The sequence below is a fragment of the Mustela putorius genome, unplaced genomic scaffold (assembly GCF_011764305.1).
Source record: "Mustela putorius furo isolate JIRA1106 unplaced genomic scaffold, ASM1176430v1.1 tig00000407_pilon_pilon_pilon, whole genome shotgun sequence".
Lineage (NCBI taxonomy): Eukaryota > Metazoa > Chordata > Mammalia > Carnivora > Mustelidae > Mustela > Mustela putorius.
Window position 1 is genome coordinate 24,043,413 of NW_025421373.1, and position 24,023 is coordinate 24,067,435.

General features: G+C 48.0%; 1 protein-coding gene across 1 annotated transcript in view; it reads right to left on the reverse strand.

Annotated features, from left to right (window-relative positions):
- FAT2 (FAT atypical cadherin 2) overlaps window positions 1-24,023 on the reverse strand; it is a 77,888-nt gene that overhangs the window by 45,602 nt on the left and 8,263 nt on the right. The window contains exons 2-5 of the mRNA XM_004737782.3: window positions 8,542-11,821; window positions 6,639-6,953; window positions 1,991-2,049; window positions 275-586 (exon numbers count right to left, since the gene is read on the reverse strand). Of these exons, the coding sequence (XP_004737839.2) occupies window positions 275-586; window positions 1,991-2,049; window positions 6,639-6,953; window positions 8,542-11,800 (3,945 nt within the window). The 5' untranslated portion in view covers window positions 11,801-11,821. The remainder of the gene's footprint in view (window positions 1-274; window positions 587-1,990; window positions 2,050-6,638; window positions 6,954-8,541; window positions 11,822-24,023) is intronic.

The following is a 24,023-nucleotide window of genomic DNA, read 5'->3' on the forward strand; positions in this document are numbered from 1 at the left end:
CTTACAACCAAAGTCTAGGCTACCCTCACCAAAATCCTTACCTCTAAGAATAGAGCAGATTTCCCAGGCAAGAACTTACTGCCTTCAAAGAGAAAGGCCCAGAATTCTGATGCTTTGGCTGATGTCAGGGCTCCCATTTCTCTCAGAGAAAGCCAGGGAAGGAAGTACCTACCTTCACCATGCCTGATGGCTGTTTCCCTTCTCCTGTATCCTCAAAAAATATCCCTTAGCAGATATGACAGTCCCCCCTCTGCGGCCTCCATCCCCTCCTCACCGTGAGGATGTTGTATTCTCCAGCTGTGAAGGTGCTGCTGGATGACACCATGCCTGTGGCTGGGTCGATACTGAAGCTCCTTTCATCACTCTCCTCGATGCTGTAGGTGACCCTGCCATTGAGACCCTCATCGGGGTCTGAAGCCACCAGCCTGTATACGGGCCCAGGGGTGGCTGGGCTCAGCCTCTCTGGAAGGCGGACATTGAAGAGCTTGTGCGAGAACACAGGGGGGTTGTCATTGACATCTAAGATGCGTACCACCACCCTGGAGGTGGACTTTAAGGAGGGCTCCCCATTGTCCAGCACAGTCACCTAGGGACAGAATAGGGTATGAATCGCCAAATGCAAAGCATGAGTATGCATCTCCACCCACTGCAACCCTACCACCACCCCTCCCTTCGACGGCCTGAGAATAGTAGTCGGTCTGTTCGTTGGTATATGCTTATGATTTTTATTATTGTAACTTCACCTACTTGGAACCCAGCTCTCCAGTAATCTCACCCGCAGGAAAGCCAGAAAGAATTGGAAAAAAACAAAGCCACAGAGGCTCTAGAGAGAAGCTAGTGCTCTTTACTCAGGAGGCCCATGGGCCATTTTTTGGAGACCATTTACTTTTTATTGCTTGTAATTCTCATGAGCTTTGTTCTCTGGTTTCCTTAAGCTACTGGAGGTTAGAAAAAAAAAACAAATGAGAAGATGCTTATGAAGGAGTGGGTGGTACCTTTTGAGTCAGACATGTGGACCGATGGATGAAATGAAATCCAGAGGGAGAGAAAAGGCACTAAGACAACTTCAGAATCAGGGGCTATTACATGTAAGGGCAAATCGTCCCACGCATCAATAGCCTCAAGGGCATCCTACAAGATAGGACATTTCCACTCTAAGTGGTTCTGAATTTTTTAAATATTTTGGTGTCTAAAGAGAAATACCTCTACTGAACTAGGGAGAATGCCTCCGTCCCAGAAGGCTATTTAGTAGCTGCTTACTAATATTACCTATTTCTGACAAAGGGAATGTGCAGACCTGGGAGCACAGAAGGCCAATTTATTTCAATTCTGCAGAAGAATGTGCGTCCCTCCCACCCGATGTTTTTATGACTGAAAGAGATGCCTGTTAATCAGTTACGGATGGCTCCAAAAGGGGTATAACTAGATTCCTTCCGATTTACTCCCCTCTTCTCTGATTTACTGACTCCTCCTGTTGGATTGGGCCCCAGGGATGTTTACGTGATTTTAGAAACATCCTAGAACCCACAGCTCTAGAGAACAAAGGTCTGGGTTTTCATCGGGGCTCAGCTACTGCCCTAGTACTTGACCTGGGGTGACTCTCTTTCTTTCTCTCTCTCTCTCTCTCTCTCTCTCTGGCTATAGGGATGGGCTGGAAACCAGACTCAACAAGTACATAGCACGTGTGTACCACTCCCTCTTCCAGCACTCACTGCAGGCTTTACTAATCAATCAGTGCTTCCTGCCCAGTCCAGACATGGTTTCAGATTCCTTCCCTTCCCTGTGCTGGAGAGCCAGGGAAGCCCCTGAGAGTTGTGGCCACCAACCAGGGCAAGACTCAGCCTAAGAAACTCCTCCACCCTGAGCCCAGGGCCCTCGTCAGCCACAGTGCCTGGAGACACGCGTGTGGCCTCAGGGCCTGGCTCAGCTTCCGCTTGGACTCCTTCAGGAGGTTTTTGAATCCAGTGAATGAGTTCATACCATTACTCACCTCCAGGATATGTTCATCCTTGTTCTCCCTGTCCAGCTGCCGGGCGGTGGATAGGAGACCTGGGGGAGAGGTGGAAGGATGGAGGCCTGAGCAAAGGGCTCCCCAGGCCACTTTCTCGGGAGTGAGTTTGCAGATACATCAAATCCTAGGGCAGAATTTTTCTGGTCTTTGGAGAAAGGGACATTACCGAGGAATGGGACTCTGGAGAAGAAAGGGAGGTGAAGAAGTGGGAGAGCACAGCAGAGATCATGGGATCAGTGGAGGTTCCCACCTATGTCCTGCTTTCACCGTTAGTAGGAATGCTGTGTGCAAGGTACTGTGGTGGGAGGGGGAAGCAGCTTGTATCCTCTGGGCTCCTCTCAGCTTGCCTGTAAATTAAGGAAGGTGGATTTGGTTATCTGTAAGTCTAGTTTTAATTTTCTGAGTCACTACGGCTATAAATTGAGGGCACCTGAAGCCACAAAGGAGAGAAGGTTCTCTGCAGTCATCAGGGAAGTCAAGATGGAGGTTATGCAAGAGGGGCATCCAAGCCCACAGACAGAGTGGTCAGGGCTGGATAGGGAAGGTCTCTTAAGAGAAAGCAGAGCAGATAGAGGTCAGGGGGTCATCTGAAATTTTCAGTAAGTTTTTTTCTCTTGTTTAGGCAGTTAAATGATGGAGTACTGAAGTGTGGGGAGGTGGGCTCAGGGAGGAGAGGGGAGGGGGGTTGGTGTTGGGGTGGAGCCTCCAGTGCCGGAAATGGGATGGACCTCTGTTAGGGAAGTGTTCTTGCCTTTTGCAGTAGAACCGAGTCACCAGTAGAACCAAACTCCCTCTCTCCTCAGAGCAGTCTCCTCAGGACTCTTTATTCCCTGCTGCGGGCAGACATGGGGGCAGGGGAGCAGAGAAGGTTTCTGGAAAGCCCCACAGCCAGAGGCTCTTCCAGTCAGGGAAGGAAGACACATTCCGCTGGGACAGTGTGACTGTTGTCCCAGATGACCCAATCCAGCTTATCCCCAAGATGAGGGGCCTGACAAGGAAAGACCCAGGATCTAGGGGGCCCCCAGAAATAGTGCAGGAACGAGAGGGCCTCAGCTGGTAAACCTTCCCTCTGGCTCCGTGCTGGCTTTCCTCCCTGTACCTTCTCTCTCTCCATTCCCTCCGTCCCTTTCCTTTCTGTCTCTCTCTCTCTCTGTTTCTCCCTCATCATCCTCCTCCTCTTTCCCTTACCCCTCTCTGCCGCTCTCCCTTCCCCTGTTTACCTCTCTGAATCTCACACAGTTTTTCTCTGTCACTCTGATTTTTCTTCTTTCTCTCCTTTCTCTCACCGCCACATCCCCTGACCTTCTAAGAGCCAGTGTCCCTGTAATTGCTGCCTGTGGCTTCTGGGTCATTGCCTCTGTTGTCAGCCTCATCCCCCTCTCTGAGGTCAGTGTCTGGATTCCCAGGAAGCACCATGTGGAATGAGGACATGGCAGAGCCACCCACAGGGCTGTGTGAGGGCCAGCTGAGTGCCCTTCCTGGCATGAGGTAGGCTTCATCATTTCTCCTCTCCAAACAGATGTTTCCCATCACCCATCTCAGGCCCATCTTTGATTTTTCCTCATCCAATGATTTTCCAACCACTGTCAATTCCTCTTCTGATGGATTCCAGATTCTTCTACACCATTCACCTGGCCCACCACCATCTAGGTCTTACCCCAACCACTGCCCAGCTCCCTTTCCCTCAGGATCCTAACAGCCAACACTCTTGGAGCTCCTGTGTGTTGTTCTTCCAAGCTCTTTCTCTCTCTCTCTCTCTCTCTCAATTAACTCGTCTAATCTTCACAACCAGTCGGGAGGGGGCCATTATCCTCTGCACTTGACTGGTGGGAAAACTCAGGCAAAGAGCAGCTGAGTAACTGTCCCAAGATCTTACAGTGAGTAAGTGGGGGAATGGGATTTGCCTTTAGACAAGTGACCTATTTACTGGCTCATCCTCCCTACTGGCGATTGCTTTGATGGCTCTCCCTGCCCAGGGGTCCTCGCAGACTGCTGCCTGTCAGTCCTCCCCCACCTTCCACTCAGCATGCCCACCCCCGCTTCATGCAGCCATTGCTACTGCACCACACCGAGCATCTCCCTCTCTCCTCTGAGCAGTCACAGCACCATGTCTACACATATTTTACAACAGGGCTCCTTTGCACTGGCTCCTTCAGTTTTTTATACCCAGATCTTCATGCTCATGATGGGTGGAATGCCTGAAACTGTGTTTCCTTATCTTCACATTTCAACATAGCACATAGTTTAAATGCTTCATAAGGACAGACACCTTTAAACATTTGCAGAACAAATGTGTGAAACTCTCACTTCCCTAGAGATTGTAGATGCCGGCAGAGATTCATTCATTTCTGTCTTATTTGTTGAGGTCCTACTGTGTGCCAGGCACTGACGATATTATAGAGGGCAAAAACAGTCAAGGTTCCTTTTCTAGAAAGCCTTTGATGTTTAGTGGAGGACAGGGATAATTAATGGAATAATCACACAAATGAACATAATGTTGTATGTGATAAGTGTTTAAAGAAGAAAGGGGGTGGATGATGCTAGGAGATGTAGTGGCAGGAAAAACTCCTCTCCAGAAAGAACAGCTGGGCTAGGATCTGAGAGAAGAACAGAAGTTAGCCAGACAAAAGGAGAGGAGAACAAACTTCTGGAAGAAAGTACAACATGAGCAAAGACCATGTGGACTGAAATAGGTCACATGGTTGAAACCAGAGTGTGGCAGGGTGAGAAAGGCAGGATAAAGCCCAAAAGGTCAGCATGGGCCATGTCAGACCCAAGTGTGTGAGACATGTTAGGATCTGACTTTATCTTAAAAATGTAGGGAAACCATCCAAGGTATCCAAGCAAGGAAGTGGGACAATATAATGGTGGTAAGAAGGGTGGACTGGGGGCTCCATTGTCGACTTAATTATTTTATTTTTAAATGTTCCTGCTGGTTAAAATTTCTTCTCTTCAACTGCAGGAAGACTAAGAACATCTCTGCTCTCTAGGGCATTTTGCCAGAGCCTGTGTCAAGGAACTGTTGACAGTAAACAGAGTAGGGATTTGGAAGATGTTGACAAGCCAGTGCCTTAGGTGAGAGATCTCTTCTTTCTTCTGAAAGGGGAGGGGCAGGATGGGCCCAGGTAGAGAGCCAACTTGGGCCTATTTTCCAGGGTGAAATGGTCCTTCTAAAAGGACTAATCCATTCCCGGAGGTCAAAAGTTAATGTCTCTGTGCAAAGACACTCGTCCTCCAGCACTGTCTGTCCCAGGACTTCCAGGCTCATGCTCCCCTTTGTTTCCTTTTGTCTGAAAGATGGGAGACTAGTTTTCTCCCTTTCCACCTCCTCCAAGGTTCTGTCCTTCCAAGAGTCAATTATTGGAGGGACACCTGGGTGGCTCAGTCTGTTGAACATCTGACTCTTAATTTTGGCTCAGATCAGGATCTCAGAGTCATGGGATGGAGCCCTAAGTTGAGCTCTGTGCTCAGCAGGGAGTTTGCTTGAGATTCTCTCTCTCCCTTTCCCTCTCTCCCCTCCTTGGCCCCTCCTGTGCTCGCTCTCTCTCTCTCAAATAAATAAATAAATCTTTAAAAATAAAAAAGTGAATTGTTGCAGCCAGAGAATAGGATCTTGGGTTCATAGGAGAAAGCATCAGCCTCCTCTGTTATAGGATTTTTGTTCATCCTCTAGGAGAAAGATGTGGCCTTAAAGATACATCCAGAGTAGTGAGAACTAGCTCCCAAATTCCAACACCAACAGGAGCCGGGCAGATAGCATAGATTCAGGGAGCAGGCTGGGAATAGTACAATAGGGAGTGAGGCAACTGTGGGGACAGGAGGACATGCACCTGATCTGCACTGGAAGCTGCTGTTGGCTCCAGCCAGTTGCAGCCCTGTGCAAATATGGGGTCAGTGTGGCCAGATGGCCTGGTTGTTTTTTTTTGTTTGTTTGTTTTTTTATGAACAACCAGAAATATGGCATGTTTTATGGAATTTTCTAATTTTTAAGTGTTGGCAACAACTTGAAAAGTCATTGCTTAAAACTTGCACAGGCCAAATAAAACACCTCTGTGAGCTCTGACTGGCTCACTGCTACAAGCTTATGACCTGTGGATTCCTCTAAACCATCCACTGTCCTTGTCCCAGTGGCCTTGAGCCAAGGATAGGTGTTTGTGAGACAGTTGACTCTTGCTGAAGTGGCCCTTCATTGCCACCACTTTGTGGGCAGGCTTGAGATCAGTTTAGAACGAGGGTTAAGAGATTCAGTCTGTGGCTGTGACTCAGGGAAGGGGTGGGTTTGGGAACACTCACAGATCTGAAATATCCCAGCTTGACCACCAGGCAAGCTGCTTAGCTTCCCTAAGCCCCAAGGAAAGAAATCCAACATATTCGTATTTTCCCAGAGACACAGACTTAGTAGAGCAGTAATTCTCAAACTTAGTACACGTAAGAATCCCCTAGATATTTTGTTAAATAAAGTACAGATTTCTGGGTCCCGCCCTGTGTTCTGAGTCAGTAGGTGTAATGTGGGGCCTCAGAATTTGAGTTCCTAAAGAGTTCAATGGTGATGCTGCTGGTCTAGGACCAAACTTTGAAAAGCACTGTGGTAGAGATCACGATTCACCCAGATTTCTGAGGTCCTTACCTGTGAGAGGGTGAATTGCGAAGAATCCCATGTTGTTCCCACTGGTGATGTTAAAGGTCAGCTTTCCTTTGGAGCTGGAGTCCGGGTCCTGGGCATCCAGCTGAAGCACAGAAGTATGCAAGGGTGCATCCTCCCGGACAGAGGGGTAGAACACGGGCCTGGACATCTGGGGTGGGTTGTCGTTGACATCCGTAACCTCAATGTAGACTTCAGTTACAGAAGAGAGAGGCATGGAACCCCTATCCACTGCCAGCACTGTCAGCCAATAGCAGGACACAAATTCTCGGTCCAGGGGTGCCAGAGTCTGAATCATACCTAGGGACAGTTGATCACCAAACCCAAAATATTTTAGATCTCACAGTAGTTTTAGAAATCACCTTACTTAATAGTCCCCCAACAGTACTATGGAAACAGAAATTCCACAAGAAAAGGGGACTGCTGCCAAGGTCACGTAGGAGCTGCTGAGTCAAACAGGGGACTTCATATCCTTTTGCAGAGGCTCTCGGAGCCTTTCTTTGCTAAAATAGGCCCATGGAAATTGTCCTTAAACCAGTTCCTTCAAGTCTCAGGTATTATAGGTGTCAATTTAAGAGTTAAAGATTTGATGAATAAACGGCTGTCCCCCGTTCCAGCATCTTAATGATTTCAGAATCTTCATTAGTTCACTCATTTCACAAATTGCTTCCTTACAGGCCAGCACTGTTCTAGAGGTCCATGGTCCAATAGTAAGCAAAAGAGGCTTACACCCTATGTTCTCATGGGTCACACTCAGCTGGAAGGACTTGTGAGAGGACAGGGCCCAGGTCCACAGCCATAGCAGGTCCGAACTGAAGGTGGGGAGTTGAGGCCCAGAGAAAGAATATGATTTGATCAAGATCATGTAGCAAGTGGACAGAAGAGCTGGCTCTGTCACTGAATCTCAGTCTAATGCTCTTTCTACCACCTCACCCTACCCTTCACCCTGGAAATAAACTGCCCATCAGATTGTAAGCTCCGAGGCCATTGGCCTCGCCAATGACCCACCTTCATTCACCTGGGATCTCCCCTAAAGTGCCTATGTCCAGAACCTCAAAAGCAGAGGGTGCTTGCCAGTATTTGTTGAATTGTACTTATTTTCTATGAAGCTTAAAAGGAATAACTAAGTTGGTGCCACCTTTTTGGAGGGCAATTTGGAATTATCTATTAACACTGAAGATATGCATTATCCACTGACCCAGCAACTGCATTTTTAAGAGATTTCCCTGTAGAGATTCATGCATATGAGCAAAAGTATACGATCAAAGATATGACATCTATATGATATAATAAAATGCAGCTATTAAAAAAGAAAGGGAAATATATGCATTGAGATAGGAGATATTCTGGTGTAATGTTATGGAGGAAAAAAGTATTGCAGACTTAGTGTCTTTTGTATTCTTTTCTTTTACAATAAAATAAGCAGTGATGATAAATTTATAAGATTATAGATCAAATTATTAATAAAGATTAAATCTGGGGAGGTGAGGCACAAAAAAATACATTCATTTTAAAATTATATATAAAAATTTATAACCATGATACATTACCTCTATAGGCATATACATACAATATGTTATATATAATAGTTATATATAATATGTACTGTGTAATATATGTATGTATATAAATGTATACACAGATGCCAATGAGATGGGTGATTTGACTTCAATGGATACACACACACACACACACACACATACACACATACACACAAACATCTCCAGTATGATAAAGACAAATTTAAAATAAAAGGGACAAAAAGGAGAGTCCCTATTTATTGCCTTTCTTTCTAGCCTGCAGCCTGCCTTCTTTCAGGACAGCCCCTGATCTCTTTAGGCCATTGTCTCCCAGCACCTGGCATTCCCATCCACCCCACTTTCAGTACCTGTGTCTTGGTTGATGCTAAAGGCTGCAAGACTGGTGCCAGCCCTCAGGAAGTACTGGAGCTCCCCATCCAAGCCACTGTCATCATCGTGGGCAGTCACTACCATCACCTGGGTACCCGAGGGGCTATTTTCCTGCACTTGGCCCTGGTGCACAAAGGAGGCAAAGCGAGGAGGGTGGAGATTCTCATTCACATCCAGGACTATCACTTCCACGTGGCAGAGGGTCCTGCGGGCCAGGGGCCTCCCACTGTCACTGGCCCACAAACTCAGATTGTATCCAGCCCGCCTCTCAAAATCCAGCTCTCTCTCCAGACTGAGTGCGCCGGTCATCGGGTCCACATGGAAGGTCCCATGGGCATCATCCAACAGGACGTAACGCACTTCTCCCGCAGGGCCCACGTCAGGATCAGAGGCATCCAGAAATGTTAGAATAGTTCCTGGAGGCATATCCTCCGGGACTTTCAGACTGCTGAGTTCTGTGATGCATTGAGGAGAGTTGTCATTGGCATCTTCTAATGTGATTATCAGGTCAGTGACAGAGAAGAGCTGGTGGCCCTTCCCGGGCTGATCCCTGGCCTCCACCTTGAGTATATATTGTGGCTCTGATTCCCGGTCTAGGTGTCCTGTGACAGCCAGTTCCCCAGTGAGAGGATGAAGGGCGAACTTCTCTGTGGGGCTTAGCAGGGTGTAGCGAACCCTCCCATTGTCATCTGAGTCAGCATCTTTTGCTTTCAACTCTGCAATTGTGGTTCCAACTTCTGTATCCTCTGAGATGGTTATCTGGTACCCACCAGGAGGAAATCTGGGTGCATTGTCATTCCAGTCTTTCACATTCACCGTCAGCAGCTTCCAGGATGACTTCTGGGGAGTGCCCAGGTCATACACTGTTACATTGAGGATGTAGAAACTGGTGGCTTCATAGTCCAGAGGGGCAGCTACAGTGAGCATGCCTGTCTCCAGCTCCATGTCAAAGCAGCCCTCATCATTGCCATCTGCAATCACATAGACCAGTTTGCCATTATAGCCAGTATCAGGGTCAATGGCTGCCAGGCGGGCCAGGGAGGTATTGACAGGAACCCGCTCAAGGATGTCAATGGACTGTGGGAAATGGTCCTCAAACTGGGGGGTATGGTGATTGATCTGATATGCACTTAAGGAAATGAAGTCCTCATCATTGGAGTCCTGATTCTGAAACCCAACAGAATGGAGGATGGTCTTTGTGAAATGTGTCAGTACTCCTGTTTTATCACATGTTATAGGGACTTCGAAACGAGGGTCTTTTACTACAGTAACATTCAAAGTTGTGGGCGAGGCATAGTGTTTCCCGTCTGAGGCTGTAATTTTCAGGAAATAGTTGCTGGGTTGACCTGTAGTATGATTCATAAAAGAGCGTTTGAGCGATATCACTCCAGAGAAATGATTTAGATCAAAATACTGTAGTTCATTGCCTGACACAAACTCATATTTTAGGTTCTGAAGCTCATCCACATCTATAGCTGACACGGTCATTACAGATTTTCCTACTGGCCAGTCTTCACGGATAGACCCAGTGCAGTTGACTTGCTCAAACATAGGCTTGTTGTCGTTCAAGTTCTTGAGCCTAAGAGATATAGACACTTCCTTTTCTTGGCGAAATGGGGACCCCCAGTCTGATGCCCGTACCCGGAAGGTATAAATTCTTTTCATGAGCTCATAGTCCATGGGTTTGGAGGTGGAGATGATCCCCAGGTAAGGGTCAATAGAAAAGGGCACAGCTTTTGGACGAGTGATGGAATAGGTGACATATCCATTCTCTCCATGATCCTTGTCTGTGGCACTAACCGTCAAAATGCTGGTGCCTGGTGGGATGTTCTCATCAAAGGTACCATCATAGGAGGACCTGTTGAAGATGGGGGCATGGTTGTTACAGTCCACAATATCGATGACCACAGTGGTGGAGGCCAGGCCTGGTGAGGTTCTGATGTGCAGCTGGTAGTGGGCTCGGTCATGGAAGTCCAAGAGCTTTGTGGTGGTGATGAGTCCAGTGCGAGCATTAAGTCTAAACCCCACATTCTCTGAGGATGGCTTTAGAACATACTGCAGGTTGGGAAAAGCTCGGGTTACCTTCACCATCACCACGCGGCTCCCAGGAGGGGAGACCTCACTAAGCCGCACTCTGTAAACAGCCTTCTCGAATTTAAGGGAAGCCAGTTTGGAAGGTGGTAGGTGAAAGCCCCTGATCTGGGAATAAAAAGAAGGTCTGCTCCCACTCCTGGCCTGTAGGCTGAGGTTGAATCCATGAAGGTGCTCCAGCCAGTTGATGTCTTTGACCGACACCAAACTGAACTCATTACTGCGGGTGTAAGACTTGATGGCTTTGAAGTACTTTCCAGGGTCACCACCAACAATTTCCAAGGAGTCCACTTCAGCACCTGAGCTGTTTGCGTCTACCATCACAGTGGCATAGGTGGTATCTTCTCTGCTGTCTGGCGGAGCCACCACCACTGAGATGATGGCTGGGGGTTTCCTGAGGGCAGGCTCCACGTGGATGACGAGTGCAGCCAGATTACCAAAGCCATTGCCCTCTGAGATTTTCCTCATGCGGTCCACAGCCAGCACCTGGAGCTCATACCTCCCTCGCCAGGTGACATTGAGCTTCCCAGCCAAGGTGACCACACCACTGGTGGGATGGATGGCAAACATCTCTGACCTCGTGTTAAAGGCATAATAGAACTGGGCATTCTGGCCCAGATCAGCATCTGTGGCAGTCACCTTACAGATGGGGCTCTTGAGGGACATGTCCTCAGAGATGGTGACTCGGTATGAGGGTGGGGAGAAGAGGGGCTTCAGGTCATTCTGGTCCAGGATGTGGACCACCACACGGGTCAAAGCTTCTAACTCCAAGGTCTTCTCTGTGGCCTGGATGATGAGGGTGTAGCTGTCTCGCACCTCCCTGTTCAGGAGGGCTGTGTTGCTGCTCTTTGTCCTTATTCTCAGAAAGCAGAAGTTGCCCACCACATATTCCTCTGTTTTAAACACATTGGCCACATCCCCAGAGATAATCCGGTATCTCACTGCCCATTGGGGCTCAGCCAAGTAAATGCCCATTTTCACAGAGCTTTCTACGTAGGTCTTGGGGGCAGAGTTTTCGTAGATGGTTGCATTATAGAGAGTGTGTGTGAAGCGCCAGGTGGAGGAGGAGACAAGCCCTTCTCGGGGCTTCTCACAGGTTGTACAATGGAGCAAGAAAATGACAAAGCCCAAGAAGGCAATAATCATGATGGAAAAACTCCCGAAGCCCTAGGTTTAAAAAAAAAAAAAAAAAAAGGGAAGGGTGTAAGTTAGGAAAGAAATGGCTCCTACTGCTGTGGTTCTTAGCTGGGGTGATTTTGTCCCTCAGGGCACACCTGACCATGTCTGAAGATGTTTTCCACTCTCCCAGCTTGTGGGGGAGGGGGAGCTACTGACATCTAGTGGATAGAGGTTGGGGTGCTGCTAAACATCTTACATTGCATAGGACGGCCCCCCAACAACAAAAAAATGTCAATAGTGCTGAGGTTGAGAAACCCCATATTTGAAGACTATCAGATGAGTTTAAGTGCTTTCTCAGGGGTACCTGGCAGATACAACCCTGACCACTTGACTCCTTTTTCCAAAAAACCTTCAAGGGATCCCCAGTGATGGTGGAACAGTTTCCTCCAGGGACCTAAGCTTGGCAATCTGGCTCTAGATACTTCCTACAAGACCCTCCCATCAAGGCTGAGGTCCGGGCACACTGAGGTGCGTCAGCACCTGCAGGGGCTACAGAAAAGCAAAATGACCAAGATCGTGGACCTGGCATCAGGCTGCTTGGCCATCAGCCAGCCCTGGCTCCACCACTTCCTAGCTGGGTGATTTTCTGGGCAGGTTATTTAACCTCTGTGAGCCTTGATTTCCTCTTCTTTAGCATGGGGATAAGGATATTATCTACCTCATTGGATTGTTGTGAAAATTGAATGAAATAAAGGGAGATGACTCTGTAGGGTGCCCGGGACATAGAAGTTTTAACTTAATATTGGCTATTATTAGTAATAGGAAATTCAGTTTCATAAAGGGAAGGGACCCATCCTGGGCCTGAACAGCTAGACAGAGGCAAAGCAAGAATTAGACTTGGGGCTCCTTGCATCACAAGTCAGGGCTGCTTCCCCTATCCCAGGTCTATCTACCCCTGTCCCACCACTAGTCCCTTTGGATAGGGCCTGATTCTGACTCATCCTGTAACTTCAAATCTCCTAGAATGTCGGAGCTACAGTGGAACTTTGAGACATGGAGTGCTCACCTGACTCGTGCATAGATGGGGAAATAGAGCCCCAGAGCGGGGACTGAGTCTTGCCCCATTTCACATAGTGGGTGTCCAGGAAAGAACTAGTCCCTGGGGGTTGTTGAAGTAGCCATGAATGAGTACTTCTCCCCCTAAGACCTGCTGTGGCTCCCATTCTCTCCCGTGCCATTTCCCTCATGGCTCATCCATGAACTCCAGCCTGGGTTAAAGTCCAGCCTGGGTTAAAAGTCCAACCTCAGGGTTAAAGAAAGGGAGAAGATAGAAGGGGAATAAGGGAGGGCAAAATTTGGTTGCCAAACTCGACCTTCCAGAAGCAAAGTAGGAGGCTGCATACACCAGGCTTGCGCCTGGCTTGCCCGTGAGTCTTGACTCCAAGGAGCTTCGTGGCTGTCAGCCAGATGTGCAGAGCATTCCTGGATGAAACGGGCAAGACTTGTTTTTCCAGTTGCCTCACTCTTCAAAGGCAAGGAAGAGTTAAACTCCTGGGGGCAAGAGGGGAAAGGAGAGGCTTGCATCCTTGTCTTTCCAGAGTCCTGAGGGAGCTGAATGCAGCTTCTTAAGACCTCGAAGGGAGCATCCCAACCTGGGAAGCAGGAGTGGGAAAGTCTGCCTAATTTGCAGCCTGCAAGTCTGTGTGACAGAAAAGAATTGGACTCTGCCCACTCCTTCCAGGCTCCCTACCACTATCTGTCTCTTGAAATCCTATTGGTGGCACCCCAGGCCTAGCACCTCAGAGAAGAGAGGGCAGGAATGGAGGCAGATTCTGTACCTGGGGTGTCTATTCCTCATCCTTCCTGCCCTCCACTCTTCCCCATCACTTACCACTGCAGCTCACAGTGGAGTTGGCCCCAGGCAAAAGCCATAGTCCCTCCATTTCACTCACCCCATCCCCAACACAGTCTCCTGCAGGAGGGCGTAGACCTCTGAGTCATGTGGACCCCAACGCCCCAGGGTGGCATTGCATTGGAAGTTGAAGCCCCAAGGAAAAATAAGTTCTTACCCCAGTCCCAGGTTTGCTCACTCTGCAGCCCAGCGAGCCTAGGGCGCACACAGCCTCCCTGCTCGCCCTGCCCTGCTTTGCAGAAAGCTTCCTGCTCACCAGGTCAGCACCCTCATAGGGCAGGCCCCAACAAGACACACCACTCAGCCGCTGCACAGGCGCCTTGCAGAGATGAGCTTAGGGAAGGCAGCAGGGACAGGGTCTCCCTGGAAGGGGATAAGATGCAAAGAGAATGCACCCATGGATGAGGGTTTGGTAGCAGGGCTGTGTTCAAGCTTTAAGACCCACAGACCAGGTGAGTGGTTTGCTGAGGAAGGTCCTGTGTCTGGACATTTGTTTCCTGGCACCATGCCTGGGCAAGTGAACAGGTTTGCAAGGTGCAGAGGCATGTTGGGTTCCTGGGCTTCCCTTTCAGCACAAAGCCTAGGACCATTATTTTGAAATGTCTTGTGAGGGGCACCTAGGTGGCTCAGTCAGTTAAGCACCTGCCTTTGAGTAAGGTCATGACCCCAGGGTCCTGGGATAGAGCCCTGTGTCCTGACTCCCTGCTCAGCACAGAGTCTGCTTCTCCTTCTGTATCCCTCCCCCACTTGTGCTTGCTTTCTCTCTCTCTCTCTCTCTCTCTCTCTCTCAGATGAATAAATATATTTTTAAAAAAGAAACATCTTGTGAAAACATAAATCAATTCAAATCACTTCCCTTCTTAAAATTCTCCAGTGGCTTCCCAGAGCATTCAGATTAAAATCTAAACTCCTTAATATGACCTACAAGGCCATGTGGGTCCACATGCATGTGTACTTTTCTAATGATACCTCCTAGCACTCTCCCCATTGTTCATCGAGCTGCAGCCACATAGGCCTTTCTCCTCCACAAACATGCCAAACTAGGGTCTGCCTCAGGGCCTTTGCACTCGCTGCTTCCCTTTACTTAAGATTCTCACATGGCTGGCTCCTTCTTGTTATGCTTCTTCCTGGGTCAGCTCTCAAATGTCACATCCTAACACCCAGTTTGATGTAGCCTCCTTACTAGAACCCTTCTTTATTATACCACCATATTCTCCATGGCACATAACATGACCCAGTATGTTCTTGCTAATTTGTTAACACTGGACACTGGGCTCCATGAAGACAAGAGTTTTGTATATCTTCTTCATGCATGAAATCCCAGTGCCTGGTATATAACCCTACTCAATAGATGAAAACAGGAAGGATCTGGACTTAGGAAAAGCAAATGACAGAATGAAAATGGAAAGAACCATTAGTGATTATCCTTTCCTTTCTGAAGCTGGAATATAAAGTGCCCCCCAAAAGAAAAGGACATGCCCAGGATGCCTGGGTGGCTCAGTTAGTTAAGCATCATGATTCCAGAGTCCTGGGGTCGAGTCCCACATCCAGCTCCTTGATCAGCAGGGTGTCAGCTTCTCCCTCTCCCTCTGCCTGCTGCTCCCCCTGCTTGCGCTTGCTCTCAATCTCTCCCTGACAAATAAATAAATAAAATAAAATCTTTAAAAAAAAAAAAAAGAAAGAAAGAAAAAGAAAAAAGAAAGAAAGGTACTTGCCCAAAGTCATAGGGTAAGAACCAGAGCCAGGTTCTTTCCTCCAGACCACATTGCCAGAAAGAGAAACTGTGGATCTTTGTGAATCTGACCTTTTGGGGTTAAGTCCCAGTTCCTTTGCTTGCCAACTACATAACCTTGGGGAAGTCAACCTCCTCAAACCTCTGCTTTCTCATCTGTAAGATGGAGCTATTAAGAATACTGCTTTCCTAGGGTTTTATAAAGAAAATCATGCCCGTTATTGGACTTAGCACAGCTCCTGGCCCATAGAAAACAACTCAGTAAATATTAGTTATTATTAGTTTGAAAAGCCAAGGCCGAATCAAAGCCTACTTAAGGTTGGGGTGTGGGTGGGGTCCACCAAACCCTCTGGAGAAAGCCCAGCCTGTGCCTCAGCGGAGCAGGAAGCCTCTGGTCTCTGGTCGAGTCTAAGCTTGCTGGCCCAGCCACAGGCTGTTCTGGTAAGCTGCGAGCAGGCGCTTGTCTGGGGTGGGGCCTCCTGTTCTTGGCTCCCCAGACACAGAGGAAAATCTGCATGTGGGTGAATGTGCACATTTGCAAGAGAGCACACACATACTTAGGTGGCAATTTTCGAATAGTTGCATGGATACATAAATGGGATGTGCCTGCTTGACAGAATGAATATGATACGAGCAAATAAGTTGGTAGCCATGGGGCTTGTGGGTGCACAGGTGCAAGCAAATGCAAGGGTGCAGGCTCATGAATGGACCCTTTTAGAATATATGTCTGAATCAGATCTGCCTCCTTGGAAATCCCCAGACCCGTCTCCCAGATGGGGAAGACAGCAGAAAGTGGTTCATAGCACCCAGTTTCTGGCTGTATGACCTTGAGCAAGTGGCTTACTGTCTGATTTTCATTTCTCTCCTTAATAATACTATTTTGAGGATGAAATTAATGTACATAAATGCTGAATATAAGATGTGACACAGTTTTCAACAAATGTTACCAAGTACTATTTCTTTTAGCAGCCAGCTCATACTACTGACTGCTGAGTTTGTAGGTAATGAAAACTCTCAGATGTATTATTACACCATCCCAAATCTGTCCTTCGTGAACTGATTTCCTCCAACTCAGGGCTGTAGGGCTTTAATGAGACTATGATGCATTTCACCCTGTGCTTCAACTCACTGCTCCAACTTCTCAGAATCTGGATTCCAAGGTGCCTGGGTGGCTCAGTGGGTTAAGCTTCTGCCTTTGGCTCAGGTCATGATCTTGGGGTCCTGAGATCAAGCCCCGCATTGGGCTCTTTGCTCAGCAGGAAGACTGCTTGCCTACCTCTCTGCCTGCTTGTGATCTCTGTGTGTGTGTGTCAAACAAATAAATGAAATCTTTAAAAAAAAAAAAAAAAGAATCTGGATTCCAGCATTCAGAAACTTGGTGGTTGTGACATCCATGTCTTTATCCAAGTTGTTGATAAAAAGTCTAAGCACAAGTGGGAGGAGCAATGCTCTGAGCTCTTTGCTCATTCTTTTGGTTAGTGACCTCCAGTGCCATTCTGGAATGAGTCGTCTCAGAATACAGAGCTCCTTGTCACTGAGGAGCGCGGGCAGAGTCTGTGTAGCCACCTGTGAAGGATGGTGCTACTCTAGGGGGATTCTTGCCCTTGGGGGAGGTGAGAAGAGCTCTAAAGTCCTTTCCAACTTATACAGGTATGATTCTTTGGCCTGTGCAGGCCTGTGGTCTCTACTAACCCCTAATAGAGCCCCTAAAGTGAGGAATGGATTTCCTCTGGCTGTGAATCAGGCTTGCACACTCACTGATGCTTGCACAATGGTCCTTGTGACAAGCTACCCTGGCTCTTGGGAGACATGGGTCAAAAGTCATTTGTTCCCTGGTGGCCTTGGTCAAGTCAGTCACCTAAGCCCTGTGAACTTCTTTCCTCCTCTGTAAATGATGTGCTGTCTGTTGGGTGAAGGGGCTGGAATGGATCTGTGATTTCAAACCTCTCTATTGCTTTCAGGGGCAGAATCTCTTTTTTCCTAATGAAATTGTAAATAGATTAAAGCAGATCTATGCTATTAGGAGCAGGGGTTTTGAGGGCTAGGGTTTGCCCACAGGCTCGCCCCTCACCCCCACTGGGGAGCGCAAGTTTGAATAACTAGATAGATGGCCTCTAGGAGCCCCTCCAGATCTGAGAAGCTGGGGTTCTACTACTCCAGTGTCCCGTGTCCTGTCATAAAAAAGTCCTAAGACACACAGTTGGATACACTAGGATTCTAATGCACTATGATCTATATTTGTAATTGCCCATGTGCAGTAACTTTAGTCCTTAGTTCTAGAAGTCTGTGACTAATTCTGTTCCTTCCATGGGAATCAGACATACTCGGAGGAATTCAAAGTCAAATCAAACTCCCACTAAAGAAGCTTTTACCAGAATTCTTCAAACTGTCAGGCTTTGTTTCTGGCAGTGAATCCCCCCCCCACACACACACACATGTCCTTCCCAGAAGTACCCAGACACAGACCAGTGAGGATATTCTCCCTCATGGTCCAACACCATCCCATTTCGTAGCATGTCCCAAATATTCATTAGTAGTTGCCTAATACTCCTAGGAAGCACATCTGCCCTTTTTATTCCCACTTTACAGATAAGGGACCCTGAGATTTGCACAGCACACCCAAGAGCACCCAGAAAGGTAGTGGCTGAACTGAAAACACACAGCCAGACTTCCTGAACCTGGGTGCTCTGGATTTCCTAAGCTGTAGGAAGAAACAATGAGATGAGATATTATTTAAAGTTTGGAGAGCCTTTCATGAGAAAAAGAGGCCATGGATTAATTTTTTCTGGATTCGAGAATGTCCACACTCCCCCCCAAATCCAAATGTAAACTTGCTGTGGATTTGGGTGCTCTATCAGTAAGTATTTTCTGATCCCACTCCCCTCCCCTCCATGGTGTCTGCCTCAGGCATCAGTGTTAGGGCTGGCTTCTGCTCCCTCTCAAGAAAGGATCCTAAGTATATTCTACTTCTGACAATAGCTGAAAGATGGGGAGAGACAGGGGGGATGGTGCCTTTGAACCAGAACTAAAATCATCAGTGAAAGAATATTGACATTCTAGGTAACTGCTAGTCATGAAGTCTTTAGCTGCTGAAGCTATTTTTCCTCTTAGTAGTAGGGAGCCACTAAAGATTTTTGAGAAGCAGCAGGACCAGAAGAGAATTACATGCTGAGATCTTATATCAGATCAAAAAGGAGATTTTTCCATTCAAGACTCCCACTCTGGTATGGACGGTGCTGGAACAGCAGCTCTATGGGATTAAGCCAACTGGAATTCCCTGTGGGAAGAGAGGCTTGATTTACTTCTCAGAAACTTGGATGAACCCCTTGAGTCACTTGCTAGTTTGTAGGCAGCCCCTGCCGGGTCCTCCTGTAACACAACCAGTCAAAGAACTGGACATAAGCAGGAAAGGAGCCAGTGGCTTGAGCCCTTGATGGGTTGTATGACCTTGGAAAGGCCACAAACCTCTTCTGAACCTCACTTTATCTGTCTGTAAACTGAAGATAATAATAGCTACTCCTACCTACTTCCCAGGGCTGCAGGGGAGACAGATAATACGATAAGTGAATGTGCAGGGAGGAAAAGACGCAGAGGAACACCTTATTAGGACCAATAATGGCTTAGTAAATGGCAGCCCGAACCACCAGCGGACTGAGAGGCCCTCAAGAGAGCTGTCAAAGGTCGGGCCTGCCCACGCCTGAAATTAGAAGGCAGAGCTGACTGACGAAGGAAGTCCTTACTTAGGTCGTGGGGGAAAGAAACCTGGGATTAGGGGGTCCCTTCGTCATTAGTATTCTGATACTGTTGTTGATGACAAAAAGTATGCATCCTATCTGCAGGTAATCTTTAAGTTAAAAAAATCTGCATGCGTTATCTCACTTGGCTTTGAGGGAAGGGATGCAGCACTGGGTAAAATTGATAGTCAAGAAAGTGGTCTCTGAAGTCAGATAGACTTGGTTTCCGATCCCAGCTCTCCCATTCACCAGCTGTGTGACCTTGGGTAGTTATGTCACCTCTCTGGTCCCAGGGATATGGTCTATGTGCCAATCTCATGGAGTTGCTGAGAAGGCTGAATGAGTCAATGCATGACAAACAGCCAGCACTGGAATATACTCAATGCAAGTTAATTATTGTACCAACATCACCATCATTATTATGATACTTATTATGACCCTCATTTTGTAAATGAGAAACTGAGGCTCGGATAATTTGAAGGCTCTGCCCAGGTTCATCCACCTAATAGGTGATGGATTCGAGTGCCGTCCAAGACCTGGGATCCATATTCCAAGAAGAGAGACTCAGAGAGGGTTGGTGTAGCTGGACCCAATTATTTAGAACAGCACTCTCCAGAAGAACTTCCTGCAATGGTGGGGATGTTCTACATCTGAGACGTCCAGGATGGGAGCCCCTAGCCACCTGTAGCTATCAAGGACTTGAAATGTGGCTGGTACAACAGAGGAACTGAGTTTGTAATTTTATTTAATTTAAATTTAAATAGCCACACATGACTCCTGGCTACTGTATTGGCCACCTCAGCTCTAAAGAACGTGGCACAGGAACCAGGAACCAAGGATGCTTGGGATTCAAAGAAGGATGCAGGGTCCCTTCATCTGGTAGGCACACCCAAGTGGGCACACCCACGGCTCATGGTACTTTTAGGGACCCCTGAAGATGTTTCTGTTAAATTCAGAAGAAAGAAAACAAACTTTTAGGTTGAAGGAAATATTTTCATATAGAAAAATACATTTATCTTTATACCAACATTACCATAAGATATAATGTCTAATATTTTTTCATGGTTGAAGGGGCTAGATGTTTAGGACCCATGAACATCTTGATGGGACCCTGGAGAGATGGATATGTGAAGAAAACAAGGTGCTTCCAGGCACCTGGGTTTTGAGGACACAAAGGGACGAAGTGGAGAAGGATGAGAAAATGTTTTGTTATTGGGCCTTCTCTGCCAAAGTCATTCATTCATTCATTCATTCATTCATTCCTTCATTCAATACTTATTTACTGAGACCCACCCTGTGAGGGCATTCCAGAACAGAAAACAAGACAGATGAGGTCCCTGCTTGTGTGGGGATTCTTTTCTAGTAACAGAAAGGAAGGAATGATAAATCAGGGTGACAAGGTGACATCTGAGCCAGGGTGAGGGCTACAGAGTCTTCTTGAGAAAGGGTTTCAGACAGAAAAGAACAGGCAGTGCGGAGTCCCCAAGGCAGGAGCAAGGAGGTCATGCACACTCCAAAGTCATGAGACCGCTTCCCAGACACGAAGGGTCTTTCAGCTACTGTTTGTTGCCAAGGTCAATTTTCTTTCTTTCTTTCTTTCTTTTTTTTAAGTTTTATTTATTTATTTATTTATTTGACAGATAGATCACAAGTAGGCAGAGAGGCAGGCAGAGCAAGAGAGAGGAGGAAGCAGGCTCCCCACTGAGCAGAGAGCCCGATGTGGGGCTCCATCCCAGGACCCTGGGATCATGACCTGAGCTGAAGGCAGAGGCTTTAACCCACTGAGCCACCCAGACACCCCACCAAGGTCAATTTTCTAATGGAAGGGAAACCCATTCGTGCCCACATCTCTGTCTACACCGTGAGGACAGTTTGGCTGGAGGCATTCTGGTTTGCGGACCCTGACCCTCAGTGAGGCCCAGAGGGAGCAAAGTCTCTTCCTCTTGGGATCCCGTATGGATCCACGGGCTCTACATTTGGAGCTGAAAACTCCCTGAACCCGAGGCACCCCAGAAGCAGTGGGCTTGGAGGTAGAGGCAGGAGGGGAGGTGTCCTGCCCCATTTCTTGGGGGGCTCTCTGGCCACAGTGGTTTGTAAAATGAAAACCAGCTCCCACTCAGCAGGGCAGAGAATGATACTAAACCATTAGAAGCTTGAGAGCCAAGCAGGGGAACTGAGCAACTCCTCTAGGTTCTACATTTGTGCCCTGGGATAGATGGGGACACGAGTGGGAAGTCAGCCTTGTAGGAAGGCTGCGGGAACCCTCGATTTTCTCCTCCTGGCTGGAAAGGCACTAGGAAATCCCTGCATGGGAGGAGGGGTAGGAAGGGGGAGAAAGGCTGTCCTGAAGGTCTAGGTTTGGGGTGGCTCTCTGGGAGGGAGGAAGGTTGTATTCTGAAGTCATAGGACAGACTCGCCCAGGTAACTGGAGAGCCTCTTCCAGGAAGCAGCACTGCTTGCAGAGGCTGGAACGTCCCGGCTACATATCCTCGTCTAGTGGGGGCACGTCCTGTCTGTGCTTCTTGCCACTCGGATCCAGTGGAATCCTTTGCAAAGGGGTGAGTTTTCAGACATAGGGACACCAAGTTCCAAATTGAATGACCTTGGGTATGTAACCTGACCTCTGAGCCTCTGCTTTTCCTCATCTTTAAAAGGGAGAGAATAAGCGAACCCACCTGAGACAGTGGTTTGGAAGGTTTGACTAGATGGTTTCTTGTTGAATGTTTAACACAGTGCATAGCACCCAGCGGTCACGAAGTAAATGTTAGCTGTTGTTACTGTTAAAGAATCATTATCATTCTGTAAAGTGGATCCAACCGAGCTGGTGCTGTGGTAGATGCGAGTTGGGGGTGCAGAGCCCCTGCATCCCATTTGCCGCCACCTCCACCCCCCCAGGCATCTCTGTGACCACAAGCCTGAGGGCACAGTTGGAAAACGATCTGAAGTCTAATCTGTTTGGAAAGATGGGAAAACTCTGCCCAGGGAAGGGAAGGCATAGCATTAAATCACATATGGCAGCAGTGGCACAACTAGAACCAGATCCTAGTCTCCCTCTCCCGGGCTCTCCACACTGACAAAGCTGCTCCCCCAACCCAGCCTTTCTCCCAACCTGCAGGCTCCTCGGGTACCCACAAAGTCACCAGCCAGGAGGAAACTGCATGGGTAAGGAGCCAGGCCTCAGGGTCAGACCTGGCCTCCATCCTGCCTCTGCTTGTATGCAGGGGCATGGTTTTGTCTATCTCAGCCTCAGTTTCCCCATTTGTGATGTGGTGATACCAGTTCTTACCTCATGGAGGATTTAATGAGATTCTGCATGGACAACATTTAGCATAGTGCCAGGCACACAGAAAGTAGCTAGTGTTATTACTATTATTATTACTATTTAAAAATACAGTAATGTTACTACTATTACAGTAGGTGTTCAAAAAGAATCTGTGGAAAGAGGAAACTATTCTCTGTATGTGTACCAGTCCCAGCCTATGTCCCAGGAGCTCCTTGCCAAAGCACCCTTCTACACACACACACACACACACACACACACACGTGTGGGTCTTTGTGATATCCCTTCTCTCCTTGCGATGGTCTGTAACAAAACTTAAGCAGCAGCCTGAACAGCATCAAAATAATAAGAATAATTTCTATTCTGGGGCACCTGGGTGGCTCAGTCAGTTAAGCATCCAGCTCTTGGTTTCGGCTCAAGTCATAATCTCGGGGTCATGAGATCAAGCCCTGCTTCAGGCTCTGCACTGGGTGTGGAGCCTGAGTAAGACTCTCTCTGTCTCTCTGCCTCTGCCACCCCCCCAGCTCATATGCACGTGCACTCTCTCTCTCTCTCAAAAAAACAAAAAACAAAAAAAGGAGTAATTTCTATTCCTGTCATCTTCCCCACCCCGCAGTGGGTGCAGAGAGCTAATCCGCGTGATGTCAGTCAGAGGCTGAGGGGGGCAGTGTGGTGGGTGTGAGGTGGAAGTGAAGACAAAGTGGAGAATGTTGGGGACGCACCAACAATGCGAATTTCCTGATCTTTTTCATTCTGACACTGGCTTGCTAGGCTGGCCTCTCCGGCCCCGTCCTATGTGATCTGCATAAGGCCATTCAGCACAGCTCCCCTCTCTATCCGGGACACAACTACCTTCCCAGGCCCTAGAAACACCAGTCAAGTGGACCCTGTTCCTCCTAGCTGGCTCTGAGAAGCTGCTGGAATGGAAGCTTCTCATCACTCCTCATTCATGATACCATCGCCCCCCCACTGTGGCCACTCACGGTCAGGTCTACCTCCAAGTCAGCCCCCCCCCCCCGGGAGGGTGAGGAGGCTACTGTCAGAGCCACCAAACCGGGTGGTCACTGGCTCAGGTTCCGGCCTCGGGCCGCCGGGTTTTAAGTCCCACCTGGGTTTGTGACCTGACCGTTGCTGGCTGTGTGACCTGGAGTAAACTAGTCAACCTGACCGAGTTTCAGTCTCTTCCCATGTAAATTGGAGAAGATAATCATCAGGGTGTAGTGAAGCTTAATTAAGATGAAGGGCCTAAAACCGTCCTCACAATGGCTCACACAGGACCGTCCCCTGCAAACACTGTGATGAAAATGAGTCTCACTCCTTTGGGGTCAAGGGTCCTCATTCACCCATCAGAAGGCCAACCAGGGCACCCAGTGGGAGCTGAGCAAACCCCCTCATTTTATGGGGCCTCCACTTGTTTATCGGGGAGTTGGGACAGGTCCCTGCTCTCCAGCCTTTAGCAGAGCTAACATCCCACTAAGCTACGGTCGAATGATGCCCGGAGGATCGTGAGGTTTGGGGAAGACAAAATGTTTACAGAGGTAGACACTGGTCGCAGCTAACATTTATTGAACATTTACTATGCGGAGAGGCCC